Genomic DNA, 21,093 nt, shown 5'->3' with positions numbered 1-21,093 from the left:
AATTTAACCGTGTATGTAAAATATCGATGTGAACTATGTATGCTTTAGATGTTTCCATTAATGAATTTATATCTTATAATTATTATTCAAGTATGATAACTTATATACTTTACCACTATTTATTTTTGCAGATGATATGACATCAATAGGATGTCGAATAAAGACATGTGTAAGTCCTAGAAAAGATGTAGCAAGAGATCGGAGTGCATCTCGTATTCCTGCACCAGTACGAGCTTATACGGAATTGTACTGATATAGGTGAAGAATACATTGTCATAAAATTAATAAAAATTTGAAAAACTTATTATATATAACACAAATTATATATTACACAAATTATATATTACACAAATTATATATCAGAAACTGAGAAATTTAATTTTTGATTAGTTCTAAATTAATTTTAAAAATCTTTCAAGTTATTATATTATATTTACTAGTAAACATAAAATGATAATTTTAAATATTTACTTCCAGAAAAAATAGTAGAAGAAAGATGATGACAGAAATGCAGCTCCAAGAATAATTATTGATGGATTATTTGCATCACAATAAAATTAGATGACACAATTTAGATTTCTTCCACACTATGTAGATATATTAGAAACAAAATTTCAAGTAAGCACAAAAATGTATCCTTGATTGGCTGTGCTTTTATTAAATATTTTATACCATCACATGAAATGATATTTTTACATTTGGGTATGAAAAGTTAGTTAATCTCACTGACTTTATAGAATAGTTTTAGTACTCTTACCATTAGTAGATGACAAACGAACTGATAATAAATAAACTTGTTAAATATGAAGCATAATACTTGTTCTGTCAATTTATGTAATCTATATATTTTAGCTACCAATATTAATATTTGGTAAATAAATTACATATATCAAAAAAGCCTACTTTAGAAGTAGTATTTTTAGCCATAAATAATGCGAACATGCAGAGCAGTTTGGGTTATTATATGTTAATTGTACATATTATTTTATGCTTTAAAAACTAAAATGATTGTTAAGACATTGTTAAGACATTTCGTGTTTGTAAGGTTTGGTGCTTTAATAATTTCAAGTATTATGATAGTTGTTGATTAAAAATTTATCGTATCTAAGTTTTATTGTATATGAATATTTTAACAAGTTTATTATGTATGAATAGATTTAATTTTAATAAAAAAATATTTTGAAATGTTGATTATATTTAAATATTTGTTATGATCGCATATAACAAAGTCCATAAGTTAGTGCAAAGAATAAAAAATATAAGAAATAAATGTTCCTTATAATAGTTTAAAAATGATAATAATATTTCCTACTAAATAATATGCTTTTATGCCAAGTAACATTTAGCTTTTATTTAATATTTTAATATGTTAAATATTATATTATAAAATATGCATTCATATTGCTTAATGAATGTTCAATAATTTACATTTGGCATATGTGAGAATAATCGTTTTATTATTATTTTTTTTATTAATTTATTAACATTACTAAAAAACATAATTATGATAACAGGTTAAAATATTATTTAAGACATATCATAATTCGTTTAAGACTTTTCAAACATTCCTATGATATTATGAAACATAATATGATCAGAAAAACAATTTAGATTTTAGTAAATATTCAGTAACTATACCAAATACTTAATCTAATCTTTCATTGTGTAATATTATTATATATTGAATATGTACTTATTTAATTTTTTTTTAAATATAACCATTATCCAACAAATAAGAGTAATTCATTTATTATATATTTTTTGAATAATGATAATGATATTAGCATTGAGTATCATAATTATAAATAATGATAATAATATGAAAATGTTATTTTATTATTCTTGGTTCTTTTATTAATGGATAAGTTAATTCAAATGTATAATTTCATCAAATTATACGGAATTAAAACAAACATTAGCTGCTCAGTACACTATATAAATGTATGAGTTCAATTGAATTGTTTGAAAGATGAGGCTAAAATTTGGATTTTTATGCATTCTGGTATATTATATAGGAAAATAAGGTTCCACCATAAAAAATGATTCCAATTTGAATCCGCTGCTTAAAATGAATTTGAATTTTGTCTTCGGTTTTATGGTATGTCCATTCTCTGATAGATGGCGGCACATGGCCATTTTATTGTATGAGCTGGTCATACATATCGTTTGTGTCTGCTTTGTATTCCGCATAGGGCGCTCGTATTCCGCGTATTCGATGGTTGTCAAATGACATGTTCGTAATTCGGGGCTATGAAATGTAGATAATAGTTTTATGTCGAGAGCTTATATTTAGCGATGTGATATTATAGCGTATTTTATTTTGTATATCTGTTGAAACGGACAAAGATGATTGTTTAGTGAGTGAATTGGTGATTTTGTGAGTGCAGTGACATTAAATTCTCAACCCAAAATGGCTCCTTCTCCAGACAAAACTATTGTGCCAAAAGCCCCCGATAAACGAAATGGTGTTTCAAATAGTGACAATTTTACGGCATCGATTGGTAAAAATACAAGTGTTAATGATACGGCAATTGTAAATCAACAAGAACCTCAGGTAAGTGACAATTATGTTTCTGTCATGTGAATCCTTTCGAAACAGTTTTTCGCCAAATGTCATGCAGTTAGAATTTGATATGATTGTGCGTACATTTTTTCTCGGCGATATTTTAATTAATTTCTACGATGTCAGTTATTTGTACTCTGCGATATTTATATTTAATCATATTATGACATTTACCATTTCTTTCAAACCACTCGAGTTAATACTACTTAGCCTTCGATCTAGATTTTGATTATTATGTAGTTTTGACATCTGATGTTTTAAATATTATAATGTGCAAACTATTAATCATAACCTGCAAATATTCTTATTTTAGCATTGAGTACTCCTTTTGAATTTGAACAGTTATAAATAAGCATTAATTTTTAATTCTACTGATACATATCCGTAACATAACATTAGCTGAATGTTACTGGAAATCTTATTATTAGTGACCAAATGAAAACAAATATTCATTCACATGGCTATAATTACTTGTAACAATGGTATATTATGAAATGTGGAAATAACATTTCTAAATTCAACAGACTTCTTTGTTTATTTTTTCATTGCAGCTGCAAACTAGGTGTATGTATTGACCAAAAATGATTTTGTTCTTTATAATAATCGATATAGAATCTATGAAAAATTAAGTATTCACACTAATAAATATAATCTAAATATATATTTAGCTAAGTTATTTGCAAATCAATTGATCCGTTATATATGCAAATTATGTTTGCCAAGGATATGCTCTATGTGAAGATTATTATTGATGTATTGATTTTATTTACATCATGATCATTTGCACAATATTTGCCTTATGCATGCAAAGATGAGATTTTAAATTATACAAGTAACTTCTCATACTCATTAGCAAATATACAATTAACTAAATAGAAACAGAAATTTCGTAATGAGGAGATAAATATATGAAGGATCGGAATTTGATCAAATCAATTTTTTTTGTTCTTTTAAACAAACTTTATTAATATTGCTTACGATTTATAAATGATTGCACCTTTTAGTGGAGAAATTGAAAACTATAATTTACTATGAGATTATGAACTGAACGTAACATATATAATATTTATAACATTTCAATATCACTTGCATAACAGAAACAGTTACAGTTGCGGTTAAATTTCAATTTCTTTACAAAACTATCAATTTACAGAATGTTCAGAAAAACTACATTTTCAGGCGATCTACGTCATTTTCGAGCAATTTCAGGCAGTATACAATATTTTAAGACTTTCTGCAACATTCTCCAGACTATTTACGACATTTTCGGACTACCTACACCATTTTCGGACGAGCTATTAAATTTTCATGTTTCGATAATCTAAGGCATTTTCAGACAATCTATAATATTTTCAATCTGATATTTTTAAACAATGTACAAACATTATCTCTGATATTTCTAGTGGTGCTAGAAGGTTTATTCCAATAATATTTATAATCATAATGATTATAACCCAGCAAAGCTACTAGTTTTTCAATACTATCAAATTTAATTATATTTTTTATTTTATATTATTTGTATGGTTTTGTAGTGTAAGAAAACATATATATATATAAAGTAAGTATTTAGACATTTGAAATAAAGTTTGTGTAACAAATCGAATTGGAAAAATTTCCATTATTAACCAGTAGAAGAGTTTTCTATTTTTTAATATTATGAGAAGTTGTGGATGTTTTGATTTAAATTATAAACACTGTTTTATGTGCAAGAATTCGCACTGAATGAAATTAACAGTCAGCACCTATCGTGACATACAATTTAGAAAGACAAAGACAATTGCTTGGAATAAATGAACGTTGTTGAATACCGACAGGAAAGGCTATTGTATTTTTCAAATATTGTTTTAATAATTCAGATTCTTCTTGTGCAAAAATTTCATACCATTAATGAACTGTTTTTGAGCAGCAATTGTTGATTAACTTGCAAATTCCGTTCAAGCCAAACAATGTATTTGAGTTGTCGAATGTTTCATGTGGAATATTTTATAATTTACGAACATGTAAGGAAATAGATAAACATACTGCTCTGAAATTATTATGATACTTTCAATTCGTATTTTATATGTTGAACAAAATCAGCAACAAATAAAACATTTTATAGTTTTGCTTGTTTTTAAATAAATTCAGGTTAAACTTACTTTTGTCAGCCGCATTTAAATAAATTAGAATACACTGTTCTAATAATTTTTACTGCTTACAAGCCCTGTTAAGAAACATTTTTGATATTATTTACACAGATGATTACCAAACCACAATTGAGGATACAGAACTGTTGTTATCAGCATTTTCAGTACGTAAAAAAGTAGATGTTTCACTGATAATAAGATATAAAAATTTATGCACAATTTATTGAATTTTGACTGCAGTCAGCCCCTATATCTTGGGTAAAAAAAAAAACATTGTCTTATCTTTTTCTCATACAAATTTTATATATATATATATATATATATATATACGAGGTCTGTTCAAAAAGTTTTCGTAATTTTCGTTTTTTCAAAAAAATATTTATTTATTCGTCTACATTAATGTGGTCCCCTTCAAAGTAGTCCCCCCCAGATATAATACACTTATGCCAGCGTTTTTTCCAATTTTTGAAGCACCCTTGATATTCACTTTTTGATATGTCCTTGAGCACTCTCGGCGATTTTCTTCAATCGAGGAAAACCGCCGTCCTTTCATGGGTCTCTTCAACTTTGGGAATAGGAAAAAGTCACACGGAGCCATATCTGGTGAATTTTTGCACTTTGCAACACTTTATTTCATTTTTTACGCAAAATTTAATACAAATTCTTTGACTTTTTCAATTCTTCCATTGTAAAAATCGCCGAGCTCAGAAAAACACGTCGAACCTTAGCGACTACCACAGACAAAGTAAACAGTGAATATAGCTGAAAATTTCATCATACTTTGTATGATGTATACCATGGGCATGTATACCAACACAATAAAAAAAAAATTTGACAATCAGACACTCCAGACCCGCGAAATTTAATTATTAGTAATTCCGGGTACTTTTTGAACAGACCATGTATATATATATATATATATATATATATATATATATATATTTGTCACTGATTGTGAGTTGTTTATTATGTTTGGGAGCAATGAAGTGAAAATTGAAGTTACAAATCAGTGTTTTCTTATGTTCACATCAGTTTCATTGGGGACTATGCTCAGGAATAAAACAAAAAACATTTAATTTAAATCTTATTCTAGATCAGGTTAGAAACTTACCATCCCGTCCTCGTATTTTCATTATTCAACTAAGATTCGACTTTTGTAGATTTATTTATTTTAATCATATGATCAAGATTGATGTTAATTATTTACATAGAAGAAATTATTACACTCTAGATAACATTTAACATATGATTAGAAGCATTATATGCACTTGAATAGCAGTAATTTCCTGAAATGTGATGAATTTATTTAAGTTTTTTTTTATGAACATAATTACTTAAGCTTACTACTTACTATTTTTTAAATTAAAATTTTCTTTAGACTTTTCCACTAACATGTGGTATTTAGTTATTCAAGTTATTGATTATTTTAAATTAATATCAAATATTTCTGTGTTTTCCAAATAAGTGGTGTGTTCTGTCCAATAAAAGGGGGGTCAAATTGGGGCTCGAAACGCATTTAAAATATTTTTTTAGAAGCATAATTTAGTTTTCTTTCTATTTCTCTTACTTGGATGGATACTTGTGTAAGAAGAACACACTGTAAATTGACTTTTAGTGGAAAATGTAATAAACTTTCTATGTTTAAAATAAAATTAAAATTATAATATAAAAATACACATGTAACATTAAGATTTCTTTGGCTTCTATATATATTTTAGTTTTTTGAAGTTCTTTTCATTTTAGTCTCTATTGCTTCTTTTTCAAATGAGATAACCAAAACTGATGCTTATTAATTTGAGTGGAAAATAGTTCTGTTTTTCCTTATGTTCAAATGTAATATGTTTTTTTAAGAAAGTGAACAGAAATTTCTTTATCTGGTATATTGTATATCATAACTTATTCATGTTATGATCATATATTATCAAGGTCTCACATCTTAAATTTCATAATATAATTATATCGATAAAGAAATTTAACACCACCTGAAGGGTTCTTAGTCAATACAAGAAACTCAAGTACTATATCAACTTGCACTTTGGGTTTCACATGATATAATTTAACATTATTGCAATCAAAAAATTATTTGTTGGACCAATGAAAAATTTTACAGATTGCTATATATTAATTTTTTTTAAATTGTCGGCGTAGAAAATTATGGTCCTGCGGTTTCTTAAATATTTCCTGTGGAAGTGTTTAATTTTAGGTATTAAGAGCGTTTAGAGATATAATATAAATATGTAAAATTAAAATGAAAAATATTACTATAATAAAGAATATTTTAATATTAAAAGTGCTGGGTTACATAATCTCTTAAGTTTGATATAAAGGCTACCGTTCGGAGTAGATATTTGAAATGAATTCGGAAAAAATGAATTTTTGCTACGTTGAAATGCATTTAAAATATCTCATCAAAATTTGGTTTATTTTTCAATACTTGTAAGGCTAATTTTATTTCAGTAATTTTTTATTACTGAATAAATATAAACAGAGTTCTCTTTCTGAGTATTATTTGCAAATTCAATGGCGTTAATAATAGAATTCATATTTTCGCTCCATCATACGCGCGAGTATTCTATATTCATCCATGTCATCTGGTAACCCGAAAGTTTGTACAATATAAATACTGCGCCATTTCTTGTATTCGTGTGTTGGGTATTGGAACTATAGTACTATGTGTATCACCGGCTGTGAATTGCAGTAAATAGTTATATATTTAATATCTAAGCGAATAAATTTCTAATTAAATAAAGCCATTTTATTAGTCTTCAAGTTTGTGTAGGTTTATAAAGTGATGAAATGCAATATGTGACTGAACGGAAAATTGAACTGAACACTTTGCCAAATATTATTGATTGCTTATATCGACGTGTGATTTAATTCTATTCTCGAACGCTATTCCTTTTTTATTTGTGAAAACACTATCGTGATCGTATATTTCGGCTTGATAAATAAACGGGGGGAATATTTTTAAATGAATTTTGCCATTTTTCTTGTTTCGAATACGCGTTTGAAAATAGGAGCATTCGACCATTACAATTTACAAACAACGCCTATCGATCATATGTTTAGCTTTTTACGATGGCTGTTTTGGACCTTGTACAATGTTCTTTGCGCGGATTTTTTGATGAATTTTTTATTTTATGCAAGAAATTACACATTTAGTACATGTTGAGCAAATCAAATAAAATCTCAAAATTTCTGAAAAATATTGCATCATTATATAAATTTGTAAATGTTCAGTTCAATATTAATTACGTCAAACATTTGCGTTCACAAATAATCTAATTGATATTTGCATTACTTACTTTTTTATCTTTCACTTTGTGGTCTGTTTGAATATGTATTATCCCCCCAGGGGTGTAGCTATAATTAGATTAACAATTGAATATTAATATATCTTTTTTCCAGGATAATCCTCCTGCATTATCAAAGTTAGATGAGGGGCAATTAAAAGCTCTTTTGGAGGAAGCTATAACTTACAAACGCCCTAAAGATCGTGAATGCAAAAGTTCTTTGTTTAAAGTGAGTTTTAATATGCTTTCGGTCTCATTTTTGAGATTTTAGTTGAAATCTTTCACCTTAATCTAATTATTAAGGAAAGATTTGAGATATTTAAGTTTGGAGTTGTAAAAAACATATTATTTGGTTTGATAGGAATTGCTTCACGAAGCGGAATCTTCTGAGGCCGCACCTCCTTTATGTCGAACACGATTTCAATCTGAGCGAAATGAAACTCGCAATTATAATAATTCTTCGCATCAATTAAATAAACACTCACAGAGACAATTATCTCACGGTGGTTCTTTACAAGATTTGGCAGATTCTTGCAAGTTTTTCGATAACAACAGTACCAAAATTGATAGTTATAGTTCCAGAAAAAATACAGGTATACTTCAGTTTAGACTACGAAAAATTACTATAAGTGTGGCTATGAGTATGCATGCTTAGACAGTAATCAGAATTATGCATCAAAGTCTATTTTTATCAGTTTTTGACAGAAGTGTGAAAGGTTGCATTTATAATTTTTGTTTTTTTTTTTGTTTTTCAATATCATACTAATGATTACTGCGAGTTTCATGAAACTTTCCTAAAACTTGGTGATTTTTAAAATCACTTGATAAATTTGGCAGTTTTCTTGAAAACTGAAATAGTAATAGCATATAGCAATTTGTACAGATTTTTTTACAAAAAAATGAATGTTCTGGTGAACTGCAATACAAACCTGAACATGTGAGATTATATACAGTTTTGAAACTTTTTGCAATTTATTATGATTTTTCTCATATTGTCCCTGCTGCATCTAAAATGAGTCTAAATTTCTATGTTTGAAATGGTATTGATTTTGATGTAGTGTATGAGAATGTAAAAATAATTTGGTACTTGGGTTTAAAGTATTCTTTTATATGTATGGTATAAGTAATAGTAATGTATTGGATCTCGTAAAACAAAAAATAAAATATTAAATGATAGGGTCTAACGTGAACCAACTTGAATGGATCGTTTTCAGAACGACTGCAACCGTATGCAAGTAACAAGCAAGAAGAGATTAGCAAGATGAAGAGATCTAGAGAAGATATGACATACAGAAGTGTTCCCACTGTAATACCAAGTCAACATCAGCGCATTATGTCCAACACTAATCAGCAACAGTCAATATCTGGGGGCTACAACAGTAGCAGACACTCGCCAGGTTCCACACAGTTTTCAGCAGCAGGTTCAGGTGCTGTTAAAATACATACAAATCCAACAGTTTCAATAAATACCACAAATGTGCAACAGAGTGGACAATTTCAAAGGCTTAAAGTTGAAGATGCTCTCAGCTATTTGGATCAGGTCAAGTATAAATTCGGAAATCAACCGCAAGTATATAATGAATTCTTGGATATAATGAAAGAATTCAAAAGCCAGTGTATTGATACACCAGGTGTTATTGAAAGGGTATCAAATCTATTCAAGGGTTATCCAGAATTGATTGTAGGGTTTAATACATTTCTTCCACCTGGTTATAAAATTGAAGTCCAATCCAATGAACAAGGATATGCTTTACAAGTTTCAGTGTCGGTACCCTCTACACAATCTTGTACCACACTGCCTATGTCATTGTCAAATTGTAAATCAATGCAAATAGTTCAAGGGTCAGTAAATACCACTCACACTTTTCCTATACAGCCTCTGGCTGTTCCACAAACCACAATGAATACTAATGTACCATCCTATCGTGAAAACCAAACACAAAATCGAGAATCAATGGTAGTCACACAGGGCCCCCAGCACTATTCAAATATAACTGAAAGTAGTATTTTACCATCACAGAATCAACCAGTTGAGTTCAATCATGCAATTAACTATGTTAATAAAATTAAAAATCGATTTCAAGGTCAACCAGAGAAATACAAAGGTTTTTTGGAAATCTTACATACTTACCAGCGTGAACAGAGAAATATTAGGGATGGTGTTGCCTCTAGTAAGCAGTTAAGTGAAAATGAAGTCTATTTACAAGTGGCAAGGTTGTTTGAAAATGAGGAAGATTTATTATCAGAATTTGCTCAATTTTTATCTGACACTACTAGTAATCGAAACCGCTCTACGTCTCCATATTCTGCTAAAAAGAACATGTCCCAAATGAAATCACATTCTGCTGGTAATACAGTTAATGTTGTGGACAATGAGAAAGAGCCTAGCTCTTTTGAGGGCGATAAAGATAGACGCAATACTGATAGAGATTCTGACCGCGACCGCGATCGTGCTAGTGAATCAAGAGAAAAGGAGCGTAATACAAGTTCTCATTCAAAATATCCAATCAAAAGATCCCCAAGTTTTCCTTCACATTTTTCTGATGTACCTTTGGCCAAGCGTGTTAAACCCACTGCTCAAGATATTACATTAGCAGAAGCTGCTAAATTTGGTACATTAAATGATTTTGCATTTTTTGACCGTGTTCGAAAAGCATTGCGCACCAGTGAAGTATATGATAACTTCCTGAGATGTCTGATTTTATACAATCAAGAAATAGTATCTAAAGCCGAACTCTTGCAAATAATATCTCCTTTTCTTGGTAAATTTCCTGATCTGTTCCGTTGGTTGAAGGATTTTCTGGGTCCTATATCACAAAGCGAGTGTGTCTCAGCTGCTATTGCAAATAGACAAGACAGGCCACATACTGACCATGCAATGGAGGTTGATTTAACAACTTGTAAACGATTAGGTGTTAGCTATTGTGCATTACCAAATTCACAAAACGATAAAAAATGTTCTGGGCGTACAGCACTATGCAAAGAAGTCCTAAATGATACGTGGGTTTCCTTTCCCACTTGGTCAGAAGATTCAACTTTTGTTACATCTCGAAAAACATCTTATGAAGAATATATTTATCGGGTTGAGGATGAAAGGTTTGAATTAGATGTAGTAATTGAAACAAATGCAGCAACAATTAGAGTTCTTGAGGGTATTCAGAAAAAGATATCACGCATGCCTCCAGATGAAGCAGCACGTTATAGACTGGATGATTATTTAGGGGGCACATCTCAAACCATACATCAACGAGCTATAAGGCGTATTTATGGAGATAAGACAAATGATATAATAGCTGGATTGAAGAAGAATCCAGCTATAGCCGTTCCTGTGGTTTTAAGGCGCCTGAAAACCAAAGAAGAAGAATGGCGTGACGCCCAGAAAGGTTTTAACAAGCAATGGCGCGAACAGAATGAAAAATACTACTTGCGATCTTTGGATTATCAAGGGGTTATATTCAAACCTAATGATTTGAAGAGTTTAAGATCAAAGTATATGTTTAATGAAATTGAAACGTTATTTGACGAAAGGCATGAGCATGTGGAGGACGCTGTTACTGATAATGTAGTAGGGCCCCATCTGACATTTTATTATACAAATAAAGCAATTTTGGATGATGCAACTAATTTATTAATTCATCATGTGAAAAGACAGACTGGAATACAGAAGCAAGAAAAATCAAGAATAAAACAGCTGCTCAAGCATTACGTAGCTGACTTATTTTTCCATCCCAGACAAACCTTGTCGGATGATGAGTATGATGATGATACTGAGGCTTCTAACAGTGCCAATGAACATGAGTCCAAAGATGATAAAGACTCTATACCTAAAATCAAGGACTGCGGGGCATCACAGAAAGGTGTTGATGCATTAAAAGTGGAAGTAAAAACAGAACCTGACAAGGATGCTGATCATGACTATAAACCAGATCTGGCATCTATGGACCAAGATAACGAATGTTATACTTTATTCATGGCTAATAGCAACTGGTATTTATTTCTGAGATATCATTCAGTTTTATGTGAACGTTTGAACAAGATACATGAACAATCTCAAAAATTAATACTGGAAGAATCTTTCAATAAACAGAAGCGAAGGGATTCTACATCTATTGCTTTAAGATTTAAACCCAAACAAGTAACACCAGTGGAAAATTATTATTCTACATTCTTGGATAAAGTGAAGGCCCTACTTGACAACAATATTGAAAATACAGCATATGAAGAAAGTTTAAGAGAAATGTTTGGCATTCATGCATATGTTGCATTTACTTTAGATCGAGTAGTCTCATATGCAGTTCGACAACTTCAACATTGTGTGACTGAGAGGAATGCTATAGACTGTGTTGAACTTTTCCATGCAGAATCTCGTAAGAATGGTACTGGAGGTGCTTGCATAACAGCTGCCATGAGGGCTGATGCAGAATTAGCTTATCAAAGGAAGGCTGAGAGGTCCTTGCAGGATGAAAATTGTTTTAAAATATATATTTATAAAAATAATTGTAAGTTAACTATAGAATTAATAGACACTGAATCTGAAAGCCAGCAGCAGCTGGCAGACACCGAAATGACGGCAAATTGGAGTTCCTATATAGACTGTTTGAAAACCACTAGAAAAGACTCGTCTAACATGAATAAACGTTATTCACTGTCAGAGTTATCAAGTAAATTAATATTTTTGAAAAGAAATTATAAAAAGAACTGTTCTATGTGGAATAAAGATAGTAAATCTGTTGACATAATAAATAGTTATAAAATGCAAATGAATTCCCAGAATAAGACAAAACAACAAGTAGACGTTACTGAAACTGCGGAATTAAATAAAACTGACGAAAATGCAGAAATTAGTTCCATGGATGTAAATAAATCTAATACAAATGTAAAACAATCAAAGCGGCTAAATGAGTTGACTGAGCAAGAAGGATTCTTTGTTTCAGAAAATGAAGAATGTTCTATGAGATTAAACAATTACAAAATGTTATTCATTCTTAATAAGGACAATATTTTATACAAAAATATGTCTTTAGGGAAAGCGAGAAGAGCTCACAAAAAGGTCACATTGAGAATGAATGGTAAATTTAAAAATTGGTTGAGCAGTTGGGTTCAACAAAATGTTGATGAACAACAAATAACATCTTGCTCTGATTGGTTGATGGGTTTAGGAAATGAAGTAATACCTAATAAAACAATTATGGTGACGAATAATGATTTGACTAGAACTCCCTATGTAGTGTACAATAAATATAAAGTTGAAAAATTAGATAAGCATAATTGATATAAAAATTAAAATACATGCATTAAATGCTCCTTTATTTTATAATCTATTATATAAAATTCATTATATGTTGTCTTATTATTATATATTAAACTATATTAGAAAAGAAATCATTCTTTAATTATTTTTTATTAGTTACTTCAAATATTTTGTTTCAGATGCAAATACCAATAATTTATATCGACCGTCTAATGAAATCTTTGAGTCTGGTTTCACTTTTATTGAAAAAAACACAGTATTTTTTCAAATTTTCAAAGCCAAATTTTATAGCATCAAAAACTGGATTGCAAAATATGGCAAACAACATATGAATTTTGATAAATTGGGTTTTCAGTAAATTTTTGAGTAAATTTAGATAATTTTTTTTTTAGAGCTGTCTAAATTATGATTCTGATGAATATCATAATCTCCGAATCATGCTGGTTCAATTATAATCCATCCTAATGAGTTTCAAAGTAATAACTAATGTTGCAAACAAATTCTTGTTGGATTTTAATTATAGAATGTTTAAATATTAATTAGTTCCCACAAAATCTGTACAAAGTGCTAATACTATTTATTTTTTCAAGTATTTTCTGATTATTCATAAATTGTTGCATGTTGTGTATATTAATCTGCTTTGTAAAATGATGTATATTTATGCTTATAATTATTTAAATTGAATGCAACAAATGATAAGGTTTTGATTTGCAGGTGCAAAACGGAAAACAGTATCCGTTTCAGCTAGACAATCTGAGGGTGGAAGTTTACCTAGTAACGTAAATAATAGTTCTACATTTGCTTATGATAGATTATTTTTATATGATGATAAGTTTAGAAAATGTGGTCTGACGAACACTGATGATTACAAAGAACTCTGTAAGATCGATATTGCAAAGAGAGATTTCAATGATATTTACACCACATCTTGTGAAATAAATTTAAATAAGACCGCTTCAAGTTCGAACTCGTCCTTGCTGAGATTTTCCCCAGTACCAAATAATTTAATAGATCCCGATGTTATAGAAGAATGTCAAGCAGCTTTACAGGATTCAGCTATATCTGACGATGAACAAAAACAGTTTGTAATATGCAGTACACAAGAAAAAAATTCGAATGATGAAAGATCTGATAAAACGGGAAAATCTTCTAAATTAAATTATACATCTCACGCAGAATTCCAAATAAGCATGGAGAATAATAATCAAAATGGAATGGATAGTAATCGTTCTAGTCGAAGTAAAAACACCAATAATGATTTTGGTAGCACAATTCAATTTTCTCAGTTTGAAAAACCGTTATTATTGACTTCAACATATGCTCCAGTGCAATGCTTGATCGGCACTGGAAAGTCTGCAACTAGTTTAACCAGGCCCATCAGTTGGTTGACACCCGCAGCTATACCTGCTTTATTACAAGATGATTCTAAGGTAATTCTTTTTTAAAATCTATTATTTTTGGTGAAGATCGGTCGGACCGTTTCCATTGTAAACATTTTTTCTATGCGTTCATTATTTTATAGATATATTTTAAAAATTCATCAAACAGCTATTAATGTGTAATAAAAAGGCTTGTACAAAATTGAATAATCTGCAATAGGGGAGAAACTATTATTATGTTCTACAGCAGTTCGGTATACTTATAAGTCACTTATTAATTAATACATTGATTTCATTTTGATTGAATTAAGATATTCATGCAATTTGCCTTAAGGCAAAATGCCACTAGATGCAAGTGGCTTACATCTTCTTATTTTTAATGGTTTAATATGCATTCTGATATATTTATTTAGATGTTTTATTTCAGAAATCTTTAGATGAGAATGGCAATTCTCTTCAAGCCTTCAATTCTACGATGGCATCTAGTCAACAACAAAATGCACTTAAGATTAAAAGAGAAAAACCAAAGCAAAAGAAATCTGATCGTAATGTGAAAGTTATACGATCAGAGGAAGTTGTTGGACATAGAAATGAAACTAATATAGATCTTTTAGTTCAATTTATTGAGAATGATGTTAATCCAAAGAAAATTAATGGATTTTCTAAAATGAACAAATCGAATTGCAAATCTGACAATATAAGTAATAAGCAACGTTATTTAGAAGATAAGAATAAGAAAAAGGATAATAGAAAAAATAAAGATATTCAAAGGAATTTATTTAAGAGTAATTCATTAGAAGAAGTATCATGTTCTATGTTAGAAGATTTAACTAATGACAGTTCTGGAATTACCATGCGTAACAAGTCTAAAAAGGAGTCAAGTTCGTCTAATGACCGTCGCTCATGGGGCGAAGTCAGTTATATGGGAGAGAATAATTTCAATGATAGCAATTCTAAGACCGATGAAAAAATATTTGAACAAATGTTTGATCCAAATGTTAGTTTAACAAACGAGTTGTCGAATAATTATGCAGAATTAGCTGAGTTTCATGTAGTTACTAAGAAGAAAAAACCTAAAAAGTATCATAACCATAACATATTTAATGATGAGAAAACGAATTTACAAAGAAACGGGTATTATCATAATCATAAGTACCAAGAAAATAATTTTGCTAATAATGATTTATATTTGAATCATGGCGCGATGGCCGAGCAGAGAAGGAAGTCTACTTCTTCAATGCCCCCTTCAGATAAATCTGATTCAAGTGATTTGGACTCTGTTCATTCTCTACCTGTTGAATCTACATCAAAAAAATTAGCTGTGCGACAAATATCTACTTCCTCTGGAGGGACTCCACTAGCTTCTTATGCTGATATTACTAAAATGCCTAATGTTAGTAATGATACATGCAATGATATTTGTTTCAATCCAGACCAAGATAAATGGTCTTCAGAATCTAAGAATATGTTTCCTTCTTTAATAGAAACTACAACTAGCGACAAAAGCAATCATCCTAAAACAATGTCTTTGAATAATTACAATTTTCCTGATTTGATAGAATCATGCCATTACTATAGTGAAGTCCAAAAAAAGAAAGAAAATGAAGAAAATAATAAACAAGAAGCATCAAAGAATAGATCTAAATTAAAATTATCTCAATCAAAAAGTGTCGATATGGAAGATGTATACGTCCAAAATAAAAATACAAGAAACAATGATGAACATATTACTAAATCTATAAACAAATCAAATAAAGATAATCAAAAAATTATTAAGAATAAATCTAACATTGAGGAACAATTGAAAGAGCCTAAATCGATCAATAACAAGAATGGCTTCAAAGAGAAACAAAATAATGCTAGCAGTGAATATTCATTAATAGAATCTAACAATAAGAAGAAAAATATGAATATGATAAGTATGACTAGTGATTTAGTATCGGATTGTATTTATCATGATATATTAAATGAGAAAAACAAAGAAATGGATATTGAGTCGGCGGATCCTAAACAATCTTTGCCCCCAGTTATAATATTAAATGAAGAATTTAATTTAGATGAACCAGCCGAAAATGATATAATTTTTGGATTTGAATTAAATGAAAAACTCTTGTCTGGGGAATTGAGTGACACCGACAGTAATAACACAGTAGTATATCAAGATTTAGAAATAACTGATCGATCTGTTGTTAAGGGCAATTATAAGGTTGATATATGTGAAAATTCTAAGAACTCATCTGCTTGTTCTACAGAAAACATTCAGGAGGATGTGGTATCAACCCCTATACCAAAACTATCTAGTGAATCCAATGATAAGAACTATTCTTGCGAATATGCTGGTCATAACAATAAAAGTATATGTGATAACTTCAAAACGAAGGTCCAAATTAATAATTCCAAGTGCTTAAATTCTATCAAATTTATACCTCCATCAAATTCTGGCAGTTTTGAAAATCATGATAAAATAGTCAGTTTTATAGGAATAGGTATGTGTATATTTTGATAACAAGTGTTTATTTAAATATTTTTTTTTTACAAATGTCGTTTTTTTCCAGCATGGGATGAAATTCTTAAGGGCGGAACAGCTCAGTATTATACTGGATGAAATTCAAACTGTGATTCAAATCAAAACTATGGGTAAAATACTCGAGATGAAATAGTATATGTTATATATACTGAAGATAAGATCATTTATCAAATATACTAAAAGCAATGAAGATGTTCAAATGATGAAATAATTAGAACATATGCTAAAACATTTATGAAATGTAATAGTTTATAATGCTGTTGATTTTTTGCTCTTTTTATTATACATTATATGTTTGTTAATAGTATCTTGTTTATTTTGCATTATGCAGAGAAATATGTATTTATTTATAGGAAAATGTGGTATTAATTCATGATAAAAAAAAATATTTTAATTATCCCAAATATCCCCTGACACTTCATCCAGTCCAAAGATAATAAAGGTGAAACTTGATATTTCATTTGTTATCTGAATATCAAGGTGAATTAGAAGGCGACAATAAATAAATAATGCAATTTTAATTTAAATATTACAAAGCCAAAATGGATAGATAATGTTTATTCAAAATTGTGAAATTTTAAACTTCAACTTATTAAATGTGTTACCATAGCCATTTTTTTCACTGATTGCAATATTGGTCATAGAAAATGTTGATTCTCCAAATTAAAGTTGTTTATTTAACTTTTTATTTTCATGCTTGAAGAATCAAACATTTCTTCTAAGAGATTCTAATTGTAAGTGGCATTTTACCTTAAAGTAATTTGAATGAACTTCCTTACATGTGTAACAGTGTAAATGATTGACTGATTTCGTGATTGATTTATAATTATATCAAGTGGCTGTAGGGCATCATGTTGTGAGAAACTATTGCAAATGTTAGCTATGCCTATTTGCCCAGTGCCCAGTGTATATTTTCTAAAAGTGCAGGACATTATTCCAAATTTTAACTTTTGTAATTCAACCACTTGCTTATAATATAAAACGGTCAAAACTTTGTTAAAAATCTGTGGATAGATATCTTTGAATATTTTATTTGAAAAGAAAACCACAAAAACTTAGTGAAAAAATCCGTGGACAGATACCTTTGAATATTTGATAAAAATAAAACAGCCAAAACTTTGTTTAAAAATCCATGGATAGATATCTTTGAAACTTTGTTTAAAATGCCACGGATATATATCGTTCAAGAGATAGCTCTTAAATTTCTGAAATCGGTTCAGTAGTTATTGAGAAAACGTTGACGAAAGAGGATACAAAATGACTTGAAACAGAAAATGTTAGCAAGTAACAAGAAAAATAAGCAACTGGGATTTTCTGGCTAAAACAAACTTTCTCAGGAATTTAATAGTTCACTTCTATTGGATAAGTCTGGGTAAGTTCAACTAATTTTTGTTGTATTGTCTCAAATAGTTTTAAATCAACTACATTCTATTAATGAGGAAGTTAAACTTTAATTAACAATTCGTAATTATAAAATAAAGTGTACATATTGTACAAGTGAAAATAAAACGATTTATTGAATGTTATTTAAAGTGACAAGTATTAGTAATTGATAATTATGAATTTTGGTAAATATAAAATTTTACAGAACTTTACGAAATACAAGTCATATAAAATATAAATATTATTTAACTCAATGCTTATAGTTTAAATTTTCAACAACTGGTTCCTTAATGTTTCTTGAAAGTGGTCCTTAATATTTCAATGAAACAAATTATATTAATGAAGTTTATATTAATAACAAAACAATACATTTATAATATGTTATAGTAAAGGAATTTATTCATACGTAACATGTACGAAAAATTTGACAAAAACTCATGATCTTCATAAATGAGACGCATATACATATTTGTATACAAGTAAACAAATTCACATGTGTGAAACAAATACACAAACTTTCAGTTGTACTGAAGAATATAGTATATTCAAATATATGTATACTTGTACTCATACATTGCAACTGATGTAGACATATATTCAAGCATACATAAATACTCCTTCACAAAATAAATACAAGATCGATCTACTAATAATTGTTACATTTTAATATATATCGCTATTTACTGTTTGTAACAACTTAAGATAATTCATTTTCTTCTATTTGAGAAAGAAAATGATCAAACATTTTGCAAAGAATATTAAAATATAATTATATCACGAAAAAGTTTTATTCATGGAATCAAAAGTTATTCAAAATGTCAACTATTTAAAAACTAAATTAACAATTACATTCAATTTTGATACAGTTATTAAAGTAACATCAATAAATTTTGAATACGCATTTACATGAATAGTTTCTTAAATTTTGAAATGAAAACTGAACAATTATTTAATTCAGGCTAATCTTACATTTGCAATATAATAATCACTACAAGTACAAAAACATAACTTCATTGAGAAAAAGCAATTAAATCATTTTCACACTTTCTAATTAAAATGAAATGATCGTACTTCGTATTCTATAAAACAAAATGTAGCGATGTCTTATAACGCATTTGTAAGAAAATAATCTTTGTGACTGTGTGCACATGCATAACAAAAGCGGATATGTGTACACGCACTCACAATATATATATTTATAAATATATGTTAAACTTGAAGATTATGGAACACACAAGTACATTTTAAAAGATTTTATTCTATTATGAACATTTAAGTACTTTGATATACTTTGTGCCCAATCTATGGAAAGGTTAACTGTAATACATGCTATGTTAAAGTTATGAAAGCAAAAGTGGTTATTTGGTAACAAATTTTGATACATAGATATTGTAATTTATGATCTGAATTTAAGTAAGTGAGCATTTTGATTTTGGGTAGTAATTTTTCTTTAATTTATTTAACCGCTCTTAAATAGGAGGATAGCAACTTGTCCAAGGTAAAAATAGATGAAGTGGCGTGTTTCGTGAGTAACATAGGATCCAAAATTCCTTCCAACGATACAATGCCATGTTGGGTTGTATTTTTTGTCAAATTCCTTCTTTATGTACGCAGCAATATCCTACAAATCGAAGATAAATCTCAGAAGGCCACCCATGACATTAAGCTCATACTGATAAACTTTATCAGTATTGATCAAACATTTATTGCCTTGATATGCAAATCATCACACTTATTAACATTAACTAGAAAGTCAATAAGTGATCTAACAGGATCAATAGCAGCAAGTTTTCATCATATTATAAACTATATTTATATATTGTAAATAATAAAATAAAATCATTACAGATTTTTATAGAATTTTTCAAGTTCCAAATTATTTCTGACATTTATTTTTGAATTGTCTTTAACTATCAATAATTTCGTGCAAAGTTCTAGAAACCGTCCGAGATTGGCAAGAGAAAAAACATGTGCAAATTACCTTTTCAATATTATATTTTTCAAGTGCTTGAGTAGCGCAGTCAACAGCGTCTTGCTGCATTTCTTCACTCATATCAGCATTTTTAATTACTGCCTTGCGGTCAGACATTGTGGCAGATTTGTTCCTGTAATTTAAATTAAGACATTAGTACATAATACCAAAATGACATTTCAATAAAGATTTTGCGAGAAAACACATAATATGTTCATGACACTAATCCACACAACTTACTTGTATTAATTATAAAATAAAACGTTATAAAAATGTTTAAACCTGAGCGTTGATTTTTTTATACTTTCCCAAAAACAAATTTTATTTGTACGAATCGCCTATGTTTCAAAATTCGATCAAATCTAGCAGGCTTTCCAAACACTCAACCAAATCTCGCTTTGTGATTGGTCGATGAAACGTATTCTGGCAGAGACTTCTATCAGCCCAGAGTACAATGCGTATGAGATTTTGAATTACCAGATAAAATAAATGAAACTCAGGAATATAATTTCAAAATTCATTTTAAAAAAAATATAATGATTTTATTTTGAAAACGTGTTTCATAATTGATAATTTATACATAAATTCATTTAAAAGTT

At 28.9% G+C, this 21,093-nt stretch overlaps 3 protein-coding genes across 4 annotated transcripts in view; 2 read left to right on the top strand and 1 right to left on the bottom strand.

Annotated features, from left to right (window-relative positions):
- The window catches only part of LOC113371543 (GAS2-like protein pickled eggs), a 44,030-nt gene extending 43,772 nt beyond the window's left edge, over positions 1-258 (top strand). Inside the window, exon 10 of the mRNA XM_026612171.1 lies at positions 132-258. Within this exon, the coding sequence (XP_026467956.1) occupies positions 132-253 (122 nt within the window). The 3' untranslated portion in view covers positions 254-258. The remainder of the gene's footprint in view (positions 1-131) is intronic.
- A 1,929-nt stretch (positions 259-2,187) lies between these two features.
- On the top strand, positions 2,188-17,217 carry LOC113370367. Its single transcript, XM_026611034.1, has 8 exons — positions 2,188-2,554; positions 8,098-8,211; positions 8,344-8,575; positions 9,197-13,249; positions 13,948-14,663; positions 15,040-15,663; positions 15,829-17,098; positions 17,168-17,217. Exons 1-8 carry the CDS (start codon positions 2,411-2,413, stop codon positions 17,215-17,217), a joined length of 7,203 nt encoding a protein of 2,400 aa, XP_026466819.1. The 5' UTR covers positions 2,188-2,410.
- Positions 17,218-19,798: 2,581 nt separating this feature from the next.
- On the bottom strand, positions 19,799-20,890 carry LOC113371578 (dynein light chain 1, cytoplasmic). 2 transcript variants are annotated; one of them, XM_026612213.1, is made up of 3 exons: positions 20,735-20,890; positions 20,504-20,627; positions 19,800-20,143 (listed from the first exon to the last, which is right to left on the bottom strand). In XM_026612213.1, the coding sequence occupies exons 2-3, from the start codon at positions 20,609-20,611 to the stop codon at positions 19,982-19,984; spliced, it is 270 nt and encodes an 89-aa protein (XP_026467998.1). In that variant the 5' UTR covers positions 20,612-20,627; positions 20,735-20,890; the 3' UTR covers positions 19,800-19,981. The 2 variants fall into 2 exon arrangements, with proteins under 2 accessions (XP_026467999.1, XP_026467998.1); XM_026612214.1 differs by lacking the exon at positions 20,735-20,890 and having other exon boundaries at positions 19,799-20,143; positions 20,504-20,626.
- Positions 20,891-21,093: the final 203 nt, after the last annotated feature.

This window comes from Ctenocephalides felis, unplaced genomic scaffold, assembly GCF_003426905.1.
Source record: "Ctenocephalides felis isolate EL2017-DRISC unplaced genomic scaffold, ASM342690v1 CF-g0.4_SCAFFOLD_01492, whole genome shotgun sequence".
NCBI lineage: Eukaryota > Metazoa > Arthropoda > Insecta > Siphonaptera > Pulicidae > Ctenocephalides > Ctenocephalides felis.
The sequence above is the reverse complement of the archived record's forward strand: the minus strand, read 5'-3'. Positions and strand labels throughout refer to the sequence as shown.

What these genes read in the sequence shown, in the direction of transcription:
- LOC113370367 (XM_026611034.1), top strand. Translation starts at nt 2,411, where the DNA reads ATGGCTCCTTCTCCAGACAAAACTATTGTGCCAAAAGCCCCCGATAAA. An exon ending in TAAATCAACAAGAACCTCAG is followed by an intron (nt 2,555 to 8,097) that starts GTAAGTGACAAT and finishes TCTTTTTTCCAG; the next exon opens with GATAATCCTCCTGCATTATC. An exon ending in TGAAAAATTAGATAAGCATA is followed by an intron (nt 13,250 to 13,947) that starts ATTGATATAAAA and finishes TTTGATTTGCAG; the next exon opens with GTGCAAAACGGAAAACAGTA.
- LOC113371578 (XM_026612213.1), bottom strand. Translation starts at nt 20,611, where the DNA reads ATGTCTGACCGCAAGGCAGTAATTAAAAATGCTGATATGAGTGAAGAA. An exon ending in AAAAATATAATATTGAAAAG is followed by an intron (nt 20,144 to 20,503) that starts GTAATTTGCACA and finishes TTCGATTTGTAG; the next exon opens with GATATTGCTGCGTACATAAA.